General features: G+C 46.6%; 1 protein-coding gene across 17 annotated transcripts in view; it reads left to right on the forward strand.

The window, feature by feature from the left end:
* ZNF618 (zinc finger protein 618) overlaps nucleotides 1–21,260 on the forward strand; it is a 172,564-nt gene that overhangs the window by 128,379 nt on the left and 22,925 nt on the right. For 10 of the 17 annotated variants that reach the window (XM_040631762.1, XM_040631761.1, XM_040631767.1 and 7 more), the window contains exons 6-10: nucleotides 3,060–3,149; nucleotides 4,077–4,112; nucleotides 4,205–4,282; nucleotides 11,056–11,115; nucleotides 11,658–11,747. In XM_040631762.1, coding sequence (XP_040487696.1) covers nucleotides 3,060–3,149; nucleotides 4,077–4,112; nucleotides 4,205–4,282; nucleotides 11,056–11,115; nucleotides 11,658–11,747 — 354 coding nt within the window. The remainder of the gene's footprint in view (nucleotides 1–3,059; nucleotides 3,150–4,076; nucleotides 4,113–4,204; nucleotides 4,283–11,055; nucleotides 11,116–11,657; nucleotides 11,748–21,260) is intronic. The other 7 variants (XM_040631769.1, XM_040631771.1, XM_040631772.1 and 4 more) reach the window with 3 other exon arrangements.

Here is a 21,260-nt window from a genome sequence, read left to right on the forward strand (position 1 = left end):
CCGGAGGTCCCCTGGGTATAGAGGACTCTGTCGCTGGGGGTATTTTTAGTTTTTCCATCACTTTTGCCTTCCTCCCTAGGGAGTTTTCTCCCCACGGCCACTGTGCTTTATTTTATTTTCAGTCCTGCACCCCTACACTGACCCAAGCCAGCAGTGCCTGCTCCGAGAGCCCGGCGTCCTCACACACCAGCCTCGTGCCAGGAGCCTGACCATGGAGTCCTGGATCCAAAAGCGTTGTGTCGAGAATACCAAGTCCAGCCTACCCATTTTGCAGATGAGGGCACTGAGTCCCAGAGAGAACTCCCGCAACTTGTTAAGTGATGGAGGTGGGCCTAGAAACCAGGCCTCCCACCTTCTAGTCCAGGGTCTTTCATTTAGTTGTTAGAAAAGTTGTACAGTCTGGAAAGGAGGCATATATATATACCCCCTCACACATCTCTTAGCTAAGAAAATAGAAGATTAACTCCACGTCCAGTTCTCTTGCTGCTGTTACATCGATTCCCTTTCCAAAACAGTATTGGATAACATTTACCGAGTATTTGGTGTCTGTTAGGCATTGCGCTCGCTCACTCTTTATTACAACTCTGGGAGAGGAAGGAACGGTCACTTCCATTTCGCAGATGAGAAGACCGAGGTGCAGAGATTAGGAAGTGTGTGCAACGTTGGTCACTCTGGTTGGTGGCCGAGCCGGGTTGGTCAGGCAGCCTGACTCTGAGCCCGTGTCCCCAGACCGATTCGCAGTGCCATTGCTAGAGATCCTGAGCTCTCTTGGAGGCTCTGAAAATGTAGTTTCACTGACTGAAAATCATTTTGCCTTTCTTCCTTTGGGGCTAACTCTTGTCCTGATCTGCTCCTGCTTTACGTGGGCCCGGGAGTGTGGTCCCTATCGGCCCTGAGAAGGAGAAGTGGGTTGGGTTCTGCAGGGTAGGGCGATGGCGCTTCTCAGTCAGAAAGCTGGGGGTTCTCGTTTTCTTGGAGGTGGTGGGAGGGCCTGTGTGAGCAGAGTTGAGAGAAGGGCTGCCGGCAGCTGTGGACGGCGACCAGCACTGGCCAGCAGGGCAGAGGCATTGCAGGGCCAAGGCCCCGTCTGGACCCAGACCTTGGATGGCCTTGACTTCTTCACCTGTGTTCCCTGGTATCTGAGAGAGAATGATGGTCCAGGTGGGACATGATGGGGTGGTGTGGGGAGGGGAGAGGTTATTGTCTAGGCTGGATTGAAGCTAAGCCAGGCTTGGAATTCTAGAATGGCCAGCCTGGAAGAGGCCATGGGAATCAGCTCCATACCACCCTCCTATCCCCCCAAATTAGGGGGAAAAGAAGGGAAGCTGAATTCTGAGGTGGGGTCAGCACTTGCTGGCAGTCTGTGTGAGGCAGAGCAGGACCAGGCCTCTCCTCCTCCATACTCCCTCATCTCCCCCCACCACTGCCTGGCTGGTTCAGGTGTGGGCATGGAGGTGGCAGGGCCTGGTGGGATGGTGGCATGCCGGGTCCCCAGACCCTCAGAAGTACTGTGTGTGCTGATGCTGTGTGCGCCTAGCTTGGGGACCATTTAGTCTCTATGGCCCTGGCATCTGCCAGGGGACTTTGAGAGCCTGCAGGTGCAGTGGAAGAAGTGGGGGCAGAGGCAAGGAGAAGGCTGATGTCATCTGTGCCCCTAAGTTTGGCTAAGCAGGGACCAGAAAACTTCCCGTAGAATTGCCTGGCGTTGCAACCTTGGGATGGAGGGAGTCTCGTCAAATCCTGTGTTTGAGTGCTGGGGAGGAGCAGAAGGGCCAGAAGGCTGGTGCCTCTGTCCACGGTGGAAGGAGGCTTGTGCAGACGGAGAAGGGTCATGTGCCCTGACGTAGCTATGCCATGGAGTTAAGCGACTCTTTGAATCTTGATTATTCCTTGCCCCACTGTGCAGCCTTGAGCAAGCCATCAGTCTCCCTGTGCGGGCCCTCGTCAGGGAGATGGGAGTGAATGGGCCATCCCTAGATCTGCCCAAGGAGTACACACGGGAGGTCCATGCTAGTGAGTGGTGAGAGCAGTGTCCTGGGTGAGTCCGGCCTCAGAATTTGGATAGCCCCAGGGATCATTCAAAATCTGGCCCTGTTTTTGTTAGCTATGGCTGTGTAACACGTTTTTCCCAAACCGAATGACTTTAAACCAACGTTGGTTATCTCCGTTTGTGTGGTCAGACCGTGGGTGTGGCTTCCCAGGGTCCTTGGGCTGTGGGTGTCCTGAGGCAGGGGAGGTGTTGGCCAGGGCTGTGGCCTCCTCTCAAGGCTCAGCCAGGGAGGGAGCTGCTTCCACACTCACGTGGCTGTTAGCAGGCTGGGTTCTTCCCAAGCTGTGGGACTGAGGGCCTCACTTCCCCACTGGCTGTTCACCAGAGGCTGACATAGGGTGCTCTCTCTGGGGCAGCTCACAAGAGCGAGACGGTGTGAGCGAGACTGAAAGTCACGGTCTTTTGTAACCGAATCTCAGAAATGACATCCCATCACTTTATCACATTCCCTTCATTAGAAGCCAGTCACTAGGTCCAGCTCAGGCTTAAAGCGAAAGGATCACATCGGGTGTGAACGCCAGGAGGCCAGGGTCATTGGGGAGCTGCCTACCACAGGCCCTCCTAGTGGTGGTGGGGCTTGGGACGGGTCCCTTCTGACCCTCAGTCTGCACAGGTGTTCAGTGGGTTACTGCTTCCTGCCTCAGTCACAAGGACTAACAGGAGAGGCAGAGGAAGTGCCCCTCCCGGCCGCTTGCACATGCAGCGCCCAGGAAGCGGCGGCTGCCGTGATGGTGACGCTCACGTGACCTCAGGGAGGGAGGTGGGGCCGGGCCCTTGGGAGTGGGATTGGAGGTGGGTTTGCAGGTTGCTTCAGGGCTCTCCTATCTCCTTGCGTGGAGAACCCTTAACACTCCCAGGACTGACTGTCCCTGGGTCACCAGTTGGGGCCGGTGTGGGCTGGTCCTTTGTTGGTTCCTAAGGCAGAGGAGCCCCCCCTCCCCCCGCCAAAATGCCCTAGCGCAAGTGACCGAAGTCCTGGTAACTGCATGTGTCTTTCCATCCCCCACAGATAATTTCAGGTACACGTGTGACATCTGTGGGAAGAAGTACAAGTACTATAGCTGTTTCCAGGAGCACCGGGACCTGCACGCCGTGGATGGTGAGTCAGGCCCCTCGCTCCCAGGGAGGAGTGTTGCACGAAGAGGAGCGCCCCCACCGCCAGGGCTGCTCGTCTGGCCCCTCCCCCCTCCCGGTCCATTGTCCCCTCTCCTCCGCCCCAGAGGAAGGTCAGGCAGCAGTCAGACCACGAGGGGAGTGACTGACCCTTGGGGATTCTGGAAGAGAGAAGGTCCCCGTCATACTCCATATATTCTTCTGATTAGGGTAACCCAAGTGAAATTGCCATTTTTGTAGGTCAGAATCCGTCGAATTTCAGCAATTTCATGTCGATGCATTTTACGATTTCATACTGAGTATTCACATGCTCTGATGAAATTAAACCAGTTTTTTAAAATGAATGATGGTATTTTAGTGTCTTAGGTTATAGAGTTAGAAATTAGAACAATAAATTTAGGTAATTTATTTTTAGAATCTCAATCCTAGAAATAGGGTCTTGGACCTGGAAAGGATGGAGGGGGCTCCTTCTCTAGCCCCGCACCCTGGCCCGTCACAAGCTGTGACAGCCAGGCCCTGCCACCCAGTGCCACTGGCTTGTCGTTCTTCTTATCCCCTCTTTTTCTCCCAACTGGTCTCTTCCTCTTTTTCTCCTGTCCTGGCCCCTCGAGTTGCTGCCAGGATCCAGAGACAGGCCAGGCAGATGGCATCTGCCCTCCTCCAGGTTGGGCCCTAGCCCACGGGGAGGATGAGGAATGGAGGCTCAGGCTGCATCCTGGTGGGGATGCGCCCTCCTCTGGCCCCTGGTTTTCTGGGGTGTCCACACTGGCCACGGCGGCTCTCCTGGGTCCCAGAGGCAACCTCTCCGGGACAGAGGCTGGGAGCATTGGGCAGAGGCAGCTGTGGGCAGGGACTAACAGGGCTCCTGTTTGCTTCTTTCCTTCTGCGGCTGCTGCCTCCCGCCCGGGCGCAGTGTTTAGTGTGGAAGGGGCCCCCGAGAATCGGGCAGGTAAGTCCTTGGTGACTGCCCACCTCCCTGTCCCCGGCTGGGCTCCCAAGACCTGGTTACCAGGGCTCTAAGGGCTGTGTATTCTCCCACAGACCCCTTCGACCAAGGTGTTGTGGCCACTGACGAGGTGAAGGAGGAACCCCCGGAACCATTCCAGAAAATTGGGCCAAGTATGCGGGCCTCTCTCTGGGGGTGGGCTGGGTGGGGAGTCAGCTGGGGGCTGGCTGCGGGTGGCGGGGTGAGTCTTGCCATTGGAAGGGGGTGACATCACTCATCCTGCAACAGTGGTACTGGCGCCTGGCTTCCTTATACCTCACTTTGCCCACCTGTCAAATGGGCCAGTCTTAGGACTTCCACTTTTGAGGAGCAGCAGAACAGCACAGGGTCAAGGTCAGGGCAGTGAATGTAGCACATGCTTGGTGCCCTGGTAGTCTGTTAGCCGTCCTGAGCCTCGGCTCCTCACCTGTCAGTGAGGACTGCATTTCCCCGAAGGTTTGTTGGGGGATTAAATGAGATCGTGAATGTAAATCACCTATTAGCACAGTGCCTGGTACATAATAGGTGCTCGGAAAATAACTCTTGTTGTCATCATCCGCAAATGAAGGGGTTCATCGGCAAATGAAGCTGTCCAAGGGGGCCACGTGGACATTCTGTCCTTGTCCCATGAAACCCCTGAGGGTAGGAGCCACACCTGCCACCTGCCTGTTCGCAGCAGCCTTGCGTGGCGTGTGGGGAGGACACAGCCATGGGTGCGGCAGTTGTGGCCCTGCCCTTGGGTGCTTGGCACAGGAGGGGGGCAGTAGGTCAGCGCGCAGCTAGTCACAGCATAACCTCAGGGAGCCGTGGGGGCCGGGAAGGCGCCTGACCAGCCTTGGGAATCGGGGAGGCTTCTGCATTGGGGACCAGAGTGGGGAATGAGCTCTTACATCACGGGGTGAAGGTAGGAGAGCAGCTCTTGTTCTAGGGAATGGAAAGGCCGATCAGTTTCTGCGTTCGGGTCTTAGAGAGCCTTGAATGCCAGAGGAAGGCATCGAGACTTCTTTCTGAGGGAAACGAGCTGGAGAGTTTACCAAGTGGGGAAGGGACTTGATCAGATTTACATTTTAGGAAGTCAGTCCATTTTGGCTGTTTCTAGAAGAGTGGATTGGGTAGAGTCAGCCAGTGAGAGGTGTCTAGTCCAGCCCTTTAGGATTTGCAATCCTCCTCTTCTCGCTTGCTTGCCACCCAGCAAGAAAAGACCTTTGTTGACTCTGCCTCATTACAGTAAGGATTTTAGGCAGCTTGCAAAAATGCGCACCCAAACATTGAATGAATGCGTGAGCAAATCTCCGGGCAGGAAAAACAGCGATGCCGGAGGTGCTTCTCACAGGGCAGAGCTTGGCCCCGGTTTCGGAAGGCGTTGACTGGGTCCTCCAGTCCGTTTCCTCCCTCCTTCCTCCTTCGTGGTAGCGGGTGATTCATTGCCTCCTTTGGACTCTTAAGCATTCAGGAGACCGGGACTGGAACAGTATCCGTGAAGCAGTTAGCACAGCGCTTGTCATGCGTTTACTGTGCGTACGTCCTAGTTGTTCTTCTCTGGAAGAAAGTAACGAAGGCCTCAACACTAAACTGCCAAAAGTTAAACTGTGGTGAAACCCACCTGTGAATGAGACCTGTTCTACGGTGGACGATCGTAGACAGATACAGGACGGGGGCAGCGGGATCTGTCACCTGCCATCTCAGAACTTACCGGCCAGCTGCCCCTGGCTAGCACGGCCTGCCCTTCCATCCTTAGCATCATCATGAGGAAAAGAGGATTGGAATCAGGCCCAGGTTTGAATGGTGGCATCACCAGTCGACTGGCTACTTACCCCCCTTCTCAGTGTCCTTTGCCTCGTCTTTAAGTTGGGAACGAGAACATCTCTCCGTTCCGAAAGGCCCGTGGAGGATGCATGCAGGAACGGACTAGCCCAGCCCCTGGGTTGTATTCAGGGCGTAACAAGTGAGTGATGTCATCAAGAAATGGCCAAGAGTGGGAGCTTTACAGCGTCCCATCTGTGAACCCCAGCTCTACACTTAATACCTGCAAGTCGTCCTACGTGCTTTATAATCTCCCTAATCCACAGTCTCCTTAACTCCGAGAATGGGCTGATGACAAGAAAACTCACCTCTCAGGATTGTCGTGGAGATTGGATGAGGTTATATTCGCAAGAGAATGAGTGTAGTCCTTAACACATGCGTGGAAGGCATTAAATCAGTAGTACCTATTGCCCAGGAAGATACGGAACTGGATGAAACTTACTCTGTCAGTAACTGAGTTGACAGACGACCAGTGCTAGGATCTGGGAGGAACTGTCACACACCAGAAGCAATTGGGAATTGCATTGAGAAAACGCAACTGGGTTTGGCTCCCTGCATGCTCCCAGCTTGACATCGTGGAACTGAGACTGCTGGCATAGTGGGAGCATCTCCTGTTACCACTCTGTAGCTGCCTTGTGAGATAAGAATGCTGCGTCTTGGGTTTCAAGCAGGCCAAGGTCACAGAACCCTACAAATGACAAGGTGTAGAGTAAGAGGAGCCGGTAGAGGCCCAGAGCCCCACGAAGGGACTTTTGCCGCAAGTAGAGCTTTGTGGGTCCAGGAAGAGGAAAACCCCAGAAGCAGTGCATGCTGGGAAGTGCACCGTCCACATCCACATCATTTGAGCAAATTGGGGGATTAGGCCCTTAGGGAGAAGGAAGCTGGAGCCATGACAGCAGAAGAATCCTTCTAGAAGGAGAAAGTTGGTCCCAGGGCTCCTGCGCGTCAGCCTGCTCTCCAGCTGCAGATCGAGAATTACTACCGTGATAGTGGTCTGCCATGATGATTTTCTGCCATGATGATTTACTGCCATGATAATGGGGGGCTTGAGAACAGTTCGCTCACGTCTACTGAAAACAGTAAGTCTGCATCTATAGTTCGCTCGATTGTTATATGTGGCTAAAGGAAGAGTAACTTGAAAAATTTTTTAAATCACCAAAAAAACCCCCAAAAACACAAAGTATGAAACTATAACTATAAAAATCCACCTAACAAGACAGACAGAATTTAGGAGACTCGGAGGAAAAGCACACCTCTGAAAATGACCTACTACAAAATCTAGAAGAAAATTCTGTTTGACAGCCGCAACTGAATATAAGAAAATATGACTTCTCTTAGTCTGCTTGGACTGTCATAACAAACTACTGGACTGGATGGCATAAACAACTTCATTTTCTCAGCGTTCTGGAGGCTGGAAGTCCAAGGTCAAGGTGCCAGCATGGTCAGGTTCTGGTGAGAACCTTCTTCCTGACTTGCAGATGGCCACCTTCTGTTTGTGCCCTCACGTGGTGGGAGACCCATGCAGGCAAGCTCCCTGGTGCCTGTTGTTACAAGGGCACTAAACCAGTCATGAGAGCCCCATCCTCATGACCTCATCTCAGCCCAGTTACCTACCACAGGCCCCATGTCCAAACACCATCACATGGGGAGGTGGGGCGCCAACAGTTGACTTTGGGGGTGGGGTGAGGTCACAGTTCAGTCCATAGCATGACCCCTGTGAGAGAGGAGCCTGAAGTTGTACGGTGACACAGCAGTGGGATAAAATGAAGAGACAGAGAAAGGAGTGAGGTGGAGGACTGCAGAGAAACAAAGTAGAATTAAAACCTACATTGTGCATAGTAAAGAGCAGAGTTGATCTGCAGAAATGGAATTAATTATGGGGAGGAGAAACCTGAACAGATCAAGAGAACAAGAGGAAAACAAGCTAAATATGGAGCCTAGGGATCCAGTTCCAGATAATTGTTACCAGTGGGACAGAAGCAACATTCCAAAGATACAATAGAAGAAAAATGTGCTACAGGCAGACCCATGTATGCTGATGTAAGGGCTCACTGTATGTCAGGGGATGACAGATGATTGGAGTGTAATCTACCTCAATATGAAGAGACCCTTAACTCAGTAGATCTTTGTGACTCTTTAAAACTATAAGGGAAAAAATACGCAGGCATCTAGGCATAAGAAAAGCCAATTAATTATTAACAGATGAATCCAAGGGGGACTTGCCTCAGACTTCTGTATAGTACTAAATGCCAAAGATAATGGAATATGTTTTGAAGGGAAACATAGATTACAGCTTAAGAATTTTATATCTAGACAGACTGTAATTTATGAGTAAAGGGAAAAGGAGGACTTGAAAATACACTATTTTTCCCATGTACTATCCATCTTCAAAAAATTCACAAAATACACTCCAGTTGTGAGGAATGACTTCATAGCATAGGAGGACTTGTGTCCAATGTTAAGACCAGATAAACTAGAAGTAAGTTTAAAATATGAATCTGATGACAAAATTGAATGCGGAAGACAAAGATCATTCTACAGTATTAAAAATGATTCATAAGAACACGAGAACAAAGGACTAGGTGAAGGATATGGGAGAGTAGGTTAAACCAGTCCTTCCCATAGTGTGGGCCCCAGACCAGCAGCAGTACCATCTCCTGAAAGCTTATCAGAAATGTACATTCTTGGGGCGCCTGGGTGGCGCAGTCGTTAAGCGTCTGCCTTCGGCTCAGGGCATGATCCCAGCGTTCTGGGATCGAGCCCCACGTCAGGCTCCTCCACTAGGAGCCTGCTTCTTCCTCTCCCACTCCCCTGCTTGTGTTCCTTCTCTCGCTGGCTGTCTCTGTCAAATAAATAAATTAAGAAAAAAAAAAAAAAGAAATGTACATTCTTAGGCTCTGATTCCACGGAATCAGAATCTCTGGGGCGGAGCCCAGCAATCTGTGTAGTAACTGCCTTTCTGGATGATTCTTAAACCTGCTAAAGTTTGAGAAGCACGGAGTGAAGCTACTTTTGTCAGTGGTAATAGACTTGAAAATGTCATTTTCTGTTAACTGTAACAGACAGATGTGTCTCACATGCTATGGAAGCAAACAAAAGAGAATATTGGAAAATAATGGAATATCAGAGAACAATGCAAAGGCAGAGAAGAGATTTCATGCATCAAAACAACTGAAAACGAAGGAAACAAACCAGAAAGGGTGGAATATGAAAATAAAACCCACAAAACAAGTAAAACCAAGTCAATTATAGCAATAAAAGCAAATGGCATAATCTCTTTCATTAGAAGACAGAGGCTCTCAAGTTAATTAGAAATAATGGTTTATTAGACACACACCTCGTTAATTCTTCGTCTTTTCCTCTTTCTCAGGGAGCTCCCTCTTGCTTCCTTAACTAAATTGAATTCCCTGCTGCTATTTTCATAGCTCGCTAAGTGTCTCCTTTAAGAACACCCATTGTGGTTGCAGTTTTTTTAAGTTTGTATGATTATTGGAGTTTTCCGTCCCCTTTTCCAGACCGTAAGCTCTGTGAAGGCAGGAACCATGATTGCTTTTGCCCAGCATTTACTGAAGTATCTTTTTTAGTGAATTTTCCCAAGAAGATTTAGGGAAGTGTTTTTAGGCACATGCAAGCAAGGAGAAAGGAGGCTCTTACGGATGATCAAGAATTAATTATTAATGTCAGGCCACCTAACACAACAGTGTCATGAAATATCTGAGCAGGTGATCCTTCCACTCTCCCGGGCGTCAGATTGTTCTAGGGGGCCTGTTAAGACACAGGTTCCTGGATCCTGGTCCTAGAACTTTGCTTTCAGTGTGTCTTGGATAAGTCTTGAGAACTTGCATTTCTAACCAATTGTCAGGTGACGCTCACGCTGCTGGTCCAGGGACCACAGCTTTGAGAAGCACTGTGTTAGAAAATACTGTCGTGTTCTGAAGGCTATGGTTAACAGTGACGATTTTGATCTCATGAGCCTTGTTTATATGCATCAGACCACATTGCATCGAAATAAACAAAATAAATTTGGAAGTACGACGCAATGGAAGGTAGACAAACAGGATCATACAGGGTTTGAATAGTATGATTAATACAGTTGATCTAACAACCTGGAAGCCTATGAACAGCAAACAATGGATCTTTTCCAGTGTTCGTGAATCAGTTATAAAAGTTACAGAAAGGTTTTAGGTCTATATTGAGAGAAAAATCATACACAGGATTAAAAAAACTGAGAAAAAAAATAACTTGCAACATATAGAACAAAATTGTTGATGTCCTTCATCTATGGAGTTCTTGCAATGAAAAAAAGGTAGATAAATATACCTATGTTTCCATAGGCTGTGAACACAGACGGGAAAGTCACAAAAGAAAAACTATAGTTATTTAAATATGAAAAATAGTCCATTTCCTTAGAACTCAAATGGAAAATGAAAGCAGCATTGCAGTGTAGTTCCCCCTATAAGGCACACCTTTCTGATTGGGATGAAAATTGGCCCAACCTTTTGATATGTAGTTGGTGCTGTGGTTATCAAAAGCCTTAAAAATGTATACCCTTAATTTATCCTGAGGAAATAACGAGCAGTGATTATGCACAATAATCTTTATTTTGCAGCGATATGAAAAATAATGAGCAAATGGGCAAATATTTCTACAGGGATGTGGATCACAGCATTTTTCTTTTTTTTTTTTTGTAAGAGAAAAATTTTGAAACAATCCAAATGTCCCCTGGTAGGAGACAGGCTCCGCAGATTTCAAAGTCCGGTGGGAACCGTGCAGCCAATAAATGCAGTAGGGGATCGATGTTTATTGATCGAGCAAGATGTCCACAAAGTATTGTCGATTGAATACACCAGGTTACAAAGAGGATATGGATGAGGGCTGGCTAATTCAAGGCCCATCGGAGCCAGACAGATGATGTCAGGGAGAGAAGCCCGCTCCAGATGAGATGGGAGTGAGGGGTGCGGCCCGGGGCGGATGGCAAGGTTGCACACTCCACCCCAAGGGGGTAGCTGCTACTCTTTTGTTTGGGGGTGACAGATGATTGAAATTTCTCTTACTCTTTAAATTTTGTATTTGTATTTATCAGTATTTTATAATTTTCCCCCAGTGAACAATATTACATCAGAAATTTTTAAGAAGAAAGAAGTTAGGCAGTGCCAAAAGAGAGGTAAAGATAAAGTCTGGTGGGACCTGAGAGGAAGACGTGACCCCCTCCTGCTGGGGGGAGTGGGGTGCTTGGGGGCGGGAAAGGTCCTGGAGATGAGGGGACCCAAGTGTGGCCATTGCAGAGGTTAGGGCTCACGAAGGGGCTGAGCCTGAGCTTGGCACTGGGGGGGTCAGTCAACTCGGGTCCACACATTTCCCGAGCACCAGGTCCTGGGGGTGGAGTGTTGGAGAAACAGTGTGTGCCAGGTACTGTTCTAAGCACTTGACATATAAATTTAATCCTCGCAGCAATCCTAGAAGGTGGTCCTATTATTACCCCCGTTTACAGATAGGAAGACTGAGGCACAGAGAGGTTAAGAGATTTGCCCAAGGTCACACAGCTGGACATGGAGGAGCTGGGATTTGAACCCAGGCGGCCTGACTCCAGTGGGTTCCTGATTGTAGTTGGTCCCAGGATGAGGGGGAGTTGGAGGGGAGGGAGCATGCTGCTGCTTCTCGACAGGAGTCAGGCACCCATTCGCACACTTTCCTCTTCTTGGACAGAAACTGGCAATTACACCTGTGAATTCTGCGGAAAGCAGTACAAGTACTACACACCCTACCAGGAGCACGTGGCCTTACACGCCCCCATCAGTGAGTACCTTCTCTGGTTGGGGGCTGGAGGAGTTGGGGAAGGGGTGAGCCAGCCCTAGGGAGGGGAGGGTGAACGCAAAGGGGAGCTTGGCCCGGGCATGCGTCTGACCTGGGGCACCTTACTGCAGTAGCTGGAATAGCTGGGAAAGCCCCATCCTTCAGCCAGGAAAGCCTGATTTGCCCTCCGTAGACTCCGGGTGGGCATCGCTATTCACGTCCTTCGGTGGTCCTGTCCTCACCTCTAAGCACCCCCGAATCACGTGGTTCCTCAGAGCCAGTGCCACGTGATGCAGCTAAGTCCTGGCCCACTAGACGAGACAGCTGCCTCTTTGCCCTCGGTGGTGGAAGGGGGAGAAAGCTAGAAGGGGTACTAATCCAAGACTCGGAAGCCCTAGGTTTTAATCAGCTGGCTCACAGGGTTGCATGACCTTGGGCAGGCCCCATCCTGTCTCTGTTCCTCAATCTCTTCCTTCTTCCTTGGCCTGGAAGAAAAGAGCTCGAAGGGCCCGTCCTGTGGGACATCCCAGCCTTCCATTCTCCTCTTACTACTGAGTTCCCAGCTTCCCTCCTGGGTGCCAGAGGGGGCTCCATCCTTTGATCCCCAGCTATGTGGACAAGGAGGGTATGAGAGATTTAGGCTAGATCCAACAGAGGATTGGTTTGCCGAGGCTGAAACATTCCCTCCAGCGGCCTTCGGATCTGGAGCCTTGTATGCCGCTGGATTCTGTGTGGGGTTAGGGGCTGGACCTGACCGCTTCACGTGGTACCCACGGCTCGGGCTTGAGGACCCTGGGTCTGATGAGAGTATTTGGAAGAACTTAACACTGACTGCAGAAGTCCTTACAGATGGAGTCGTATAATAATACTCTTGTGTCTGGCTGCTTTCACGTAGCAAAGCGTTTTTGACTCCTACACGTTGTTGTATGTAACAGTTCATTCTTTTTGACTGCTGAGCAATATTCCGTGTTAGGAAACTACCTCAGTTGGTTTAGCCATTTGCTTGTTTGTTTGGGTTGTTTCCCGTTTTAGGCTCTTAGGAATGAAGCTGCTATGAAAGTGTTCGTGGGAGGCTTTTTGAGGGCATATGCATTTATTTTTCTTGGATAAATACCAGGGAGTATTTAAATTAAAATTGCTAGGTCATAGGGGAGAGTATGTTTAACTTTGTAAGAACTTAGAAACCATTTTCCAGAATGGCTGTAGCAGGCATCTGGGGGAGTTCCACTTGCTCCACATTCTTGCCGCCATTTGGAGGTGATGGGCTATTTAATTCTAGCTATTCCCGGGAGCACGTAGTGGTCACTGTGGTGGTAATTTGTATTTTCTTGATGACTCATGACGTTGAGCACTTTTTCATCTGCATATCGGCCATTTGTATATTTTACTCTGGAGATTGTCTAACGTCTTTTGCCCATTTTGTGGTTGCGGTGTTTATATTATTAAGTTGTGAGAGCTCTTTATATATATTCTGGATCTCCAGGTCTTATATGCATATACCGTGAATATTTTCTCGCCATCTTCAGCGTGCCCTTTGATTTTCATACAGTATCTTTTGGTAAATGTTTTGTTTTTATTTTGATAGAGTTTAATTTACCCATTTTTCCCCCTATGGTTAGTGCTTTCTGGGTCCTACCCAGAATATCTTGGCTACCTCAAGACTGTGAAGATATTCTCCTTAATTATCTTTTAGAAGCCTTATAATTTTAGCCTTTGGATTTAGGTCTGTGATCTTTTCAAGTTAATTTCGTGGATGGTGAGAGGTAGGAGTTGAGATTCATTTTATCCCATGTGGAGATCTGTCTCTTTGTTCCATCATTTGTTAAAAGAGTTGTCCTTTCCCCATTGCATTGCAACCTTTTCTGAAAATCAGTTGCATGTGTAAGTATATATGAGTTTATTTCTGTTCTGTCAATCTATTTGTCTATGTTTATGCCAGTATGGTCTCATTTACTGGAGTTTTATAGTAAATCTTAAATTCAGGTACTCTTGGTTTTTCAGCTTTGCTCTTTTAAAAGAATATTTGTTGGGGCACCTGGGTGGCTCAGTCGTTAGGCATCTGCCTTTGGCTCAGGTCATGATCCCAGTGTCCTGGGATCGAGCCCCGCATTGGGCTCCCTGCTCGGCGGGGAGCCTACTTCTCCCTCTCCAGCTCCCCCATGTTTGTGTCCCCCTCTCTCTCTCTTTCTGTCAAATAAATAAATAAATAAATCTTAAAAAAAAAAAAAAGGAATATTTGTCAATTTTAGGAACTTTGCTCTTCCATATAAATATTAGGGAAATTTCTGATTTCCAGTTTCCACAAAAAATCCAACTGGGATTCTGTTTAGGTTTACCCTGAATCTATTTAGAGAGAACAGATATAATAATACTGGGTATTCCAGTCCATGAATATGGTATATATCTCCAAGTAATCAGGTCTTTTTCTCTCAGCAATAGTTTATACTTTTTAGAGTAGAGGTCTTGCACATATTTCATGAAATTATCTCTTAAGTATTTTATGGTTTTTGCTACTGTGTGATTTTTAGTTTTCCAGTTATTTGTTGGTATTACATAAAACACTGTTTTTGTTTATTGATAATTGTGTCCTGAAATTTTGCTAAGTTCACTTACTAGTCCTAATAGCTTTTTTTGGTCAATTTCTTAGGATTTTCCTTGTATATACTGGTGTCATTCACTAATAAAGATAGTTCTACTTCTTTCTTTCCAGTCTGTATTATTATTTTTTCCATCTTGCTATAATACTGGTTAGGACATTCCAGTACAATGTTGAATAGTAGAATTGAGTATTTCTGCCTTTATCCTAATCATAGGGTTCAGTTTTTCACCGTGAAGAGTGATCATTTTCATCATTAAGTATTACATTAGCTGAAGTAGGTTTTTATAAATACCCTTTATCAGTTGAGGAGGTTACCTTTTATTCCTAGTTTACTGAAAGTTTCTGTCATATATCACTGTTTTATGTTTTTTTCCTCCACCTGTTGGAGGATTCTGTGATTCTTTTATTCTGGTAATATGGTATATTACATGGATTGATTTGTTGTTGTCATTGTTCTTTTTTTTTTTTTTTTTTTAAGATTTTATTTATTTATTAGCCTTGCAGGCAGAGGGAGAAGCAGGCTCCCTGCCAAGCAAAGAGCCTGATATGGGGCTCCATCCCAGGACCCTGGGATCATGACCTGAGCGAAAGGCAGATGCTTAACCAACTAAGCCCCTTAGGCACCCTTGTCACTGTTCTTAAATAAATCACCATGCCTATACTTTATTAAAACACATTAAAACGATCAGGGAGTCCCAACTATGAAATGAACTGAAGAAATTTACAATGTTAGGATGTGTCCTCTTTGCCTGGGGAGTGACTTTTTCTTTGAAACTTCTTTTTCTTGGAAAGGCATCTAAATTACTCTAAGACCTAGGGTAGTTTGTAGTTATTTGCCTTCAAGAACATACTTTCTGATCACTTCTATCTAAAATACCCCAGGATTTTACCTGGTTCTTAATATCACTCCCAAAACTAACTTCTCAAGGCTAGGGAACTGCAATCCTAGAATTAGCCATGCCCCATGAATATCAATGGTCTGTTGATGGTGGTCATAATCAAGAAAATAAATATTTCTGGTGAGGTATTTTAAAACAGTATTGAGGCATACTGTCATACAATAAAGTGCCTGTATTTAAAGTGTACAGTTTAATAAGTTTTGACCTATGTATGCACTCATGAAATTATGCACATCCATCACTCTGAAGTTTTTTGTGTTCATTTATAATCCTTACTTACCACTTCCCCATCCCCAGGCAGACACTGTCTGCTTTCTGTTATTATAGATTAGTTTACGTTTTCTAGAATATTGGATATATAGCATCTTACGGTATGTACCCTTTTTGTTTGTGTTTGTGGGGGTCTGGCTTCTTTTATTCACCATGATGGTTTTAAGATCCATCCATGGTTGCAGGTATCAGTAGTTCATTCCCTTTAATTGATAAGTAGTAGTATTCCATTGCATAGATACACATACCACAGTTTGCTTTATTCACTTGTGGACGGACATTTGGGTGGTTTCTGGTTTGGAGCTAATACAAATAAAGCTGCTCTGAACGTTTGTGTACAAGTCCTGGTATGGGCAGCTGCTTTCATTAATCTTGAGTAAACACCCAGAGTGGAATAGTTGGATCATATGATAGATGTACATTTAACTTGTTAAGAAACAGCTACACTTTTTCAGAGTGGTTATGCCATTTTGCATTCCAGCTAGTAGTGTAATTTTCTCGTTTATAATGTAAGTTGAGTATCAGGGTAAAACTGGCCTCTTAGAATGAGTTGGGAAGAGTATTCCCTGAGTGTAGTGTCAATTAGGTGAAGTTGGTTAAGAATAATGTTAAAATCTTTCTACCTTTTCAGGCTTTAAAAAAAAATGTGCTTGTTCTATCAAGTACTGAGAGACAGGTATTACAATCGACAACTGTAATTCTGGATATGTTGTTTCTCCCTTTAGTTCTGTCAGTTTTTGATTTGTGTACATGGAACTTGGTTTTAGGTGCACACACTTAGGATCATGATGTCTTGATGACCCTTTTAAAATTGTTAAGTACCTTTATTTATCTCTTTAGTTCTTAATTTCCTTATTTAACAGGTAATAGCTGTTGTCCTGAAGTCGGCTTTATCTGATATTAATAGAGCTACTACACCTTTATTAGGATTTGTATTTACATGGTATATTTCTTTTGATCTTTTTCATATGATCTTTCTCTGTCTATTTGAAGTGTGTGCATATAGTTGGTTCTCACCCTTTTCTCTAGTCTGGTAATCCCTGTCTTTTAAATGAAATGTTTAATCCATTTACATTTAATAATAATATTTATTGAAACTGTTGAATTTTTGTATTTCATATTTTTTTTGTATTTTGTGCATTTTGTCTTGTTCTATTTGTCCCATCTCATCTTGTTGTTCATTATTTTTTCCTTTCTTGCCTTCTTTAATATTAATTGAAAACTTAAAAAAAATTCCTTCATTAGCTTTCTAGCTATACCTCTTTTTTTTAGTGGTTATTTTCTGGTTTATAATATACATCTTTAATGTATTGCAATCTACCATGAATTTAATTCGTAACATCGCGCATAATCTAGCAACCTTGTAACAGTGCACTTCCATTTACTACTCTCTGTCCTTTGTGCTGTTCTTTTTTTTTAAAGATTTTATTTATTTATTCGACAGAGATAGAGACAGCCAGCGAGAGAGGGAACACAGCAGGGGGAGTGGGAGAGGAAGAAGCAGGCTCATAGCGGAGGAGCCTGATGTGGGGCTCGATCCCGTAATGCCGGGATCACGCCCTGAGCCGAAGGCAGACGCTTAACCGCTGTGCCACCCAGGCGCCCCCCTTTGTGCTGTTCTTAATACGTCTATGCGTCCATGAGTTATAAACCCAACAGTTATTCTTTTTGCTTTAACCACTCATTTATTTGTTAACTAAGAAATGAGAAAATGCCTTTTTATTTTCTAATATATTTACCACTTCCTGTACTTTTCCTTCTTTGCATGAATCTGAATTCCATCTATTACCATTTTCCCTTATTCCTCGAAGAGCTTCCTTTAACACTTACATTACAGGTCTGTTGGTGAAAGATTTGTTTAACTGAAGATGTTTTTATTTCGCCTGTTCTTTTGATGGATGTTTTCTCTGGATATGAAATTCTAGGTTGGGAAGTTTTTCTTTCAGCACTTTATTTTATTTATTTATTTTTTTAAAGATTTTATTTATTTATTTGACAGAGATAGAGACAGCCAGCGAGAGAGGGAACACAAGCAGGGGGAGTGGGAGAGGAAGAAGCAGGCTCATAGCAGAGGAGCCTGATGTGGGGCTCGATCCCAGAACACCGGGATCACGCCCTGAGCTGAAGGCAGGCGCTTAACCGCTGTGCCACCCAGGCGCCCCTCTTTCAGCACTTTAAAAATGACATTCTTTTGTCTTCTGGTTTATGTTGTTTCTGGTGAGAGGTCAGAGATCATTCTGATTGTTCTATATTTAATGTGTCTTTTTTGTTTGGGTGATTTTAAATATATCTCTGTGTTACTGGTTTTTTTAGCAGTTTGATTATGGTGCATAGTTTTCTTTGTGTTTATCCTGGTTGGGGTTCATTGAGTTTCTTGGTTCAGTGGATTTATATTTTTCATCAGATTTGGAAAATTCCAGCCAGTATTTCTGCAAATATTCTTATTGCCCAATCTCTCTTTTTTCTGCTGTTGAGACTTTATTTGCATATGTGCTAAACCATTTGGTGGTGAAGTTCCCTTTAGTTTATCAGCCCTGTTTTCCCTTTGAGCTTCAATTTGGGTAGTTTCTAGTACCTTGTCTTCAAGTTTGCTGTTCTTTTCTCCCTTAGTATACAATCTGTTTTATTAGAAAAATCCATCAAGTGAAATTTTCATTTTAGCTATCCTATTTTTCATCTCTGTAATTTCCGTTTAGTTTCTTTTTATAGCATTTCTTTTTTCATTGTGTTCATATTATCCTTTAAATCTTTGAGCATATTCATCAAGCTGTTTTAAGGTCGTCAGATTCCATTGTCCATGTCATTTCTGTATGTCTCTGTTGGTTGTTACTTTTCTCTTATTAGTCATGTTTTCCTGCTTCGCCTCACAAGTAATTTTTTCTTCTGTGCTGCACATTGCGATGTTTCTCTGAGCATCTGGATTTTGTTATCTTCCTTTGAAAAGTGTTGGATTTTGTTATGGCGGGCAGTTACTTTACTTACAGATCAGCTTCATGCTTCAAAGGTTTGTTTTTAAACTGTTACGGTGGATCTCCAGCAGTTCTCATTCTAGGGTTAGAGTAACCGTTCTAAGGCCTGGCCTTTCTGGGTCCCAAAATAAACGCTTGAGGTGTTCAACAAGGTCTGTCTTCTCTGGCAGATGGGGACTCCGACATCTCCTAATCTTGTGAGACTTCTGAATCCTTGCTTGGCTCACAGCCCCCGGCAGCGGTTACCTGCTAGACTTTTCAGAGGCTCCTTCTGTACAAATCAGTTTGGCATCCAGCCAAAGACTTTAAGGGGGTCCCTCTGCACATTTCTGTAGTTCCTTTTTTTTTCCCCCCTTTAAACTTCCCTCCTCTTCATTATTCTATCCTGCTAATTCCAGCCACCTCAGAAGCCCTGACCTCTGACCATTGTCTTCTCCAATCAGCCAACCTGCAGTGCTTCTTTGCCTCACCCCCGTGCTGTGGGCCAGAAGGTCTCCAGGCAGAAACTGGAGTGATCTCACATCAGGTCTTCCCTTGTGAATCACAACCTTGCATTGCCTGCTGTTCAAAGTCTGAAAACTGTTGTTCTGTGTATTTTGTCCAGCTTTATAGTTGAATCTGGAGAGGGGCTTAGTCCTGCCCCGGGGACTCCATGATGGCCAGAAGAGTAAATTCTCCAGTTCTCTTCCTAAGATGAAAATCCACAAGGAGGCATTCCCGAATGAGACTCCTTGCTCTGCAGCTCCCGCGCATTCCCGCCTCCAGCCTTGGAGCACGCTCTTTCCATTTGCCTCGAATGCATCTTCACCCTCCTCTGCCTCGTGAAGGTTTCAGGGAGACCCCCTAGCCTTTCAGTGCTCTCAGCTGTGTGGTTACTTTCCCCGAATCCTTATATTCTCTGAATTTTTTTTTTTTTGCTCCAGTTGAATTTCAGCTTTACAGGAAGGAGAGCCCTCATGCTCTCTTATTTTTAAATATCTCTTAGATGTAAACATCTCGTGTATGTTCTTTATAAGGGCAGTCAGTCTGTCTGAAGCTCACTCTTCTTTTCCTGGTGGGAACTCGGGTAGGAATTCCAGCCTGATAACATTCCATGTGAGAAGGTCCACAGATGGAGCAGACCGTTGTGTGAAAGGAGTTAGGGGTCTGGCATGTGCATCCTGCTCCATCCTTACCTGCTCTGTGACCCTGGAGTGGTGTCTGTACCTCTCTGAGCTCTGCGTGCCCGTCTGCCTTAGATACACCTGCGGGGCTGATGAGAGGGTAACACGTGAGACAGTTTCTCGTGTCTCCTCTCGGGCATCCTGTCTTTGACACGCTCTGCTTAAGTGGTTGAGTTTTGCTTTTCTGGCCATTCATGCATTGCTTCTCTGATTCCGCCACTCCTGTGGAGCACTTCTGTGTATCGGGGAAGGTGCTAGGTCCTGAGTGCGTGGTTGGGCCTAACTGGCACGGTCTGCCCTCACAGAGCATTCAGGCTCATGGGGGAAGAGACCCCAATCAAAAGATCACAGCGTGTGTCATTGTGGGTGGTGATCAGTTCTTGGAAGAGACGAGGAGAGGGGACCGAAAGATACCTGACCAGGGGAGGTCCAGGGAGGGGTACCAGACCAAGTGATGCTTAAGTGGAGGTGTGTTGGACCAGCACGAGTTACCCAGGCAAAAACTGGAGAGAAGATCATTCCAGCAGAAGAAATAATATGTGTAAAGGCCACAAGGCTTGGAAGAGAGAGGGTGCTAGAGAATGGGAGAGGCAAGAAGCAAGCTGGTCCCAGGCCAGGTGCCTGAAGATTTCTTGTATCGTGCTTCGTGGGTGTCCCTGAGCTGCCTGCCACAGGGAGGGAGGGGCTCTCCCACAAATGCCAGGATTTTGACATCAGGAATTGTAGACCCTGGAAAGAAATGATCTGGAGGGTCTCCTAGAAACCATCCTTCAGGGCCGAGTCTGGGGCTTAAGAACAAAAGCCACGTGCTCAGTATTGCTCAGAAATTCTCTGTCCCTTGTGCCCGGGTTCCTGGGATGTGTGGGGTGATGCCAGAGGGGACCACATGGCCTTATGCAGAGGCCCCCTCAGGTCACTGGCAGGCTTGAGCTCCTGTCTTTTCCTGACACGGACTTGCCGTGTGGCCCTAAACTGGCTAAATGTTCTGGGCCTTGGTTTCCTTACCATCAAAAGTCAGTAGTAGCTGCTTACATGTGAAGAACTGTGGACCATTCAAGGTACTCCTGGGATTTTCCTGGGTTCCCACAGAATCCCTGTGAGGCTGGTCACACAGAGGTGGGATGCCTGCTTTTCTTGGTGGACAAAAGGGGCGGGGGTGAGGGACCTAAGGTCAAGAAAGGGGAAGTAAAGAGGCCATGACCACAGAGACTGAAGGGGAGGGACCTGGCATCTGGAGGCGGGCTCATCTTGCTCCGCACCTGGTCCCCAAACTGTGCTTCAGGGAGGTAGTGGGGGACTCGGACACATGCCATGGAGTTCGATGTGGAGGTTGTTCTGTGGCTAAAAGTATTTAGAAATTGTGAGACAAGCCGCCCTTTTGATTGGTCTCCAGGGACCTCCAGGGTCCTTGGCTCCAAAATAGAAATAGATAGGGAGGGAACATGTGGAAGTGTCCTTCCCCATTCAGACCTCTCTAGTTTCTGATTAAGAAAGCCAGAATCCAGAGAATGAGAGTTGAGACAGTGAGGGACACTTGTAACCTCTGCGGACAGTGGCCTTGGGGACTCCTCCTGGGGCTGGTGGGGCGGGTCAGGGCTTGCTTAAGGGGGCTGTGA

Source organism: Ursus maritimus, unplaced genomic scaffold, assembly GCF_017311325.1.
Source record: "Ursus maritimus isolate PB19 unplaced genomic scaffold, ASM1731132v1 scaffold_17, whole genome shotgun sequence".
Lineage (NCBI taxonomy): Eukaryota > Metazoa > Chordata > Mammalia > Carnivora > Ursidae > Ursus > Ursus maritimus.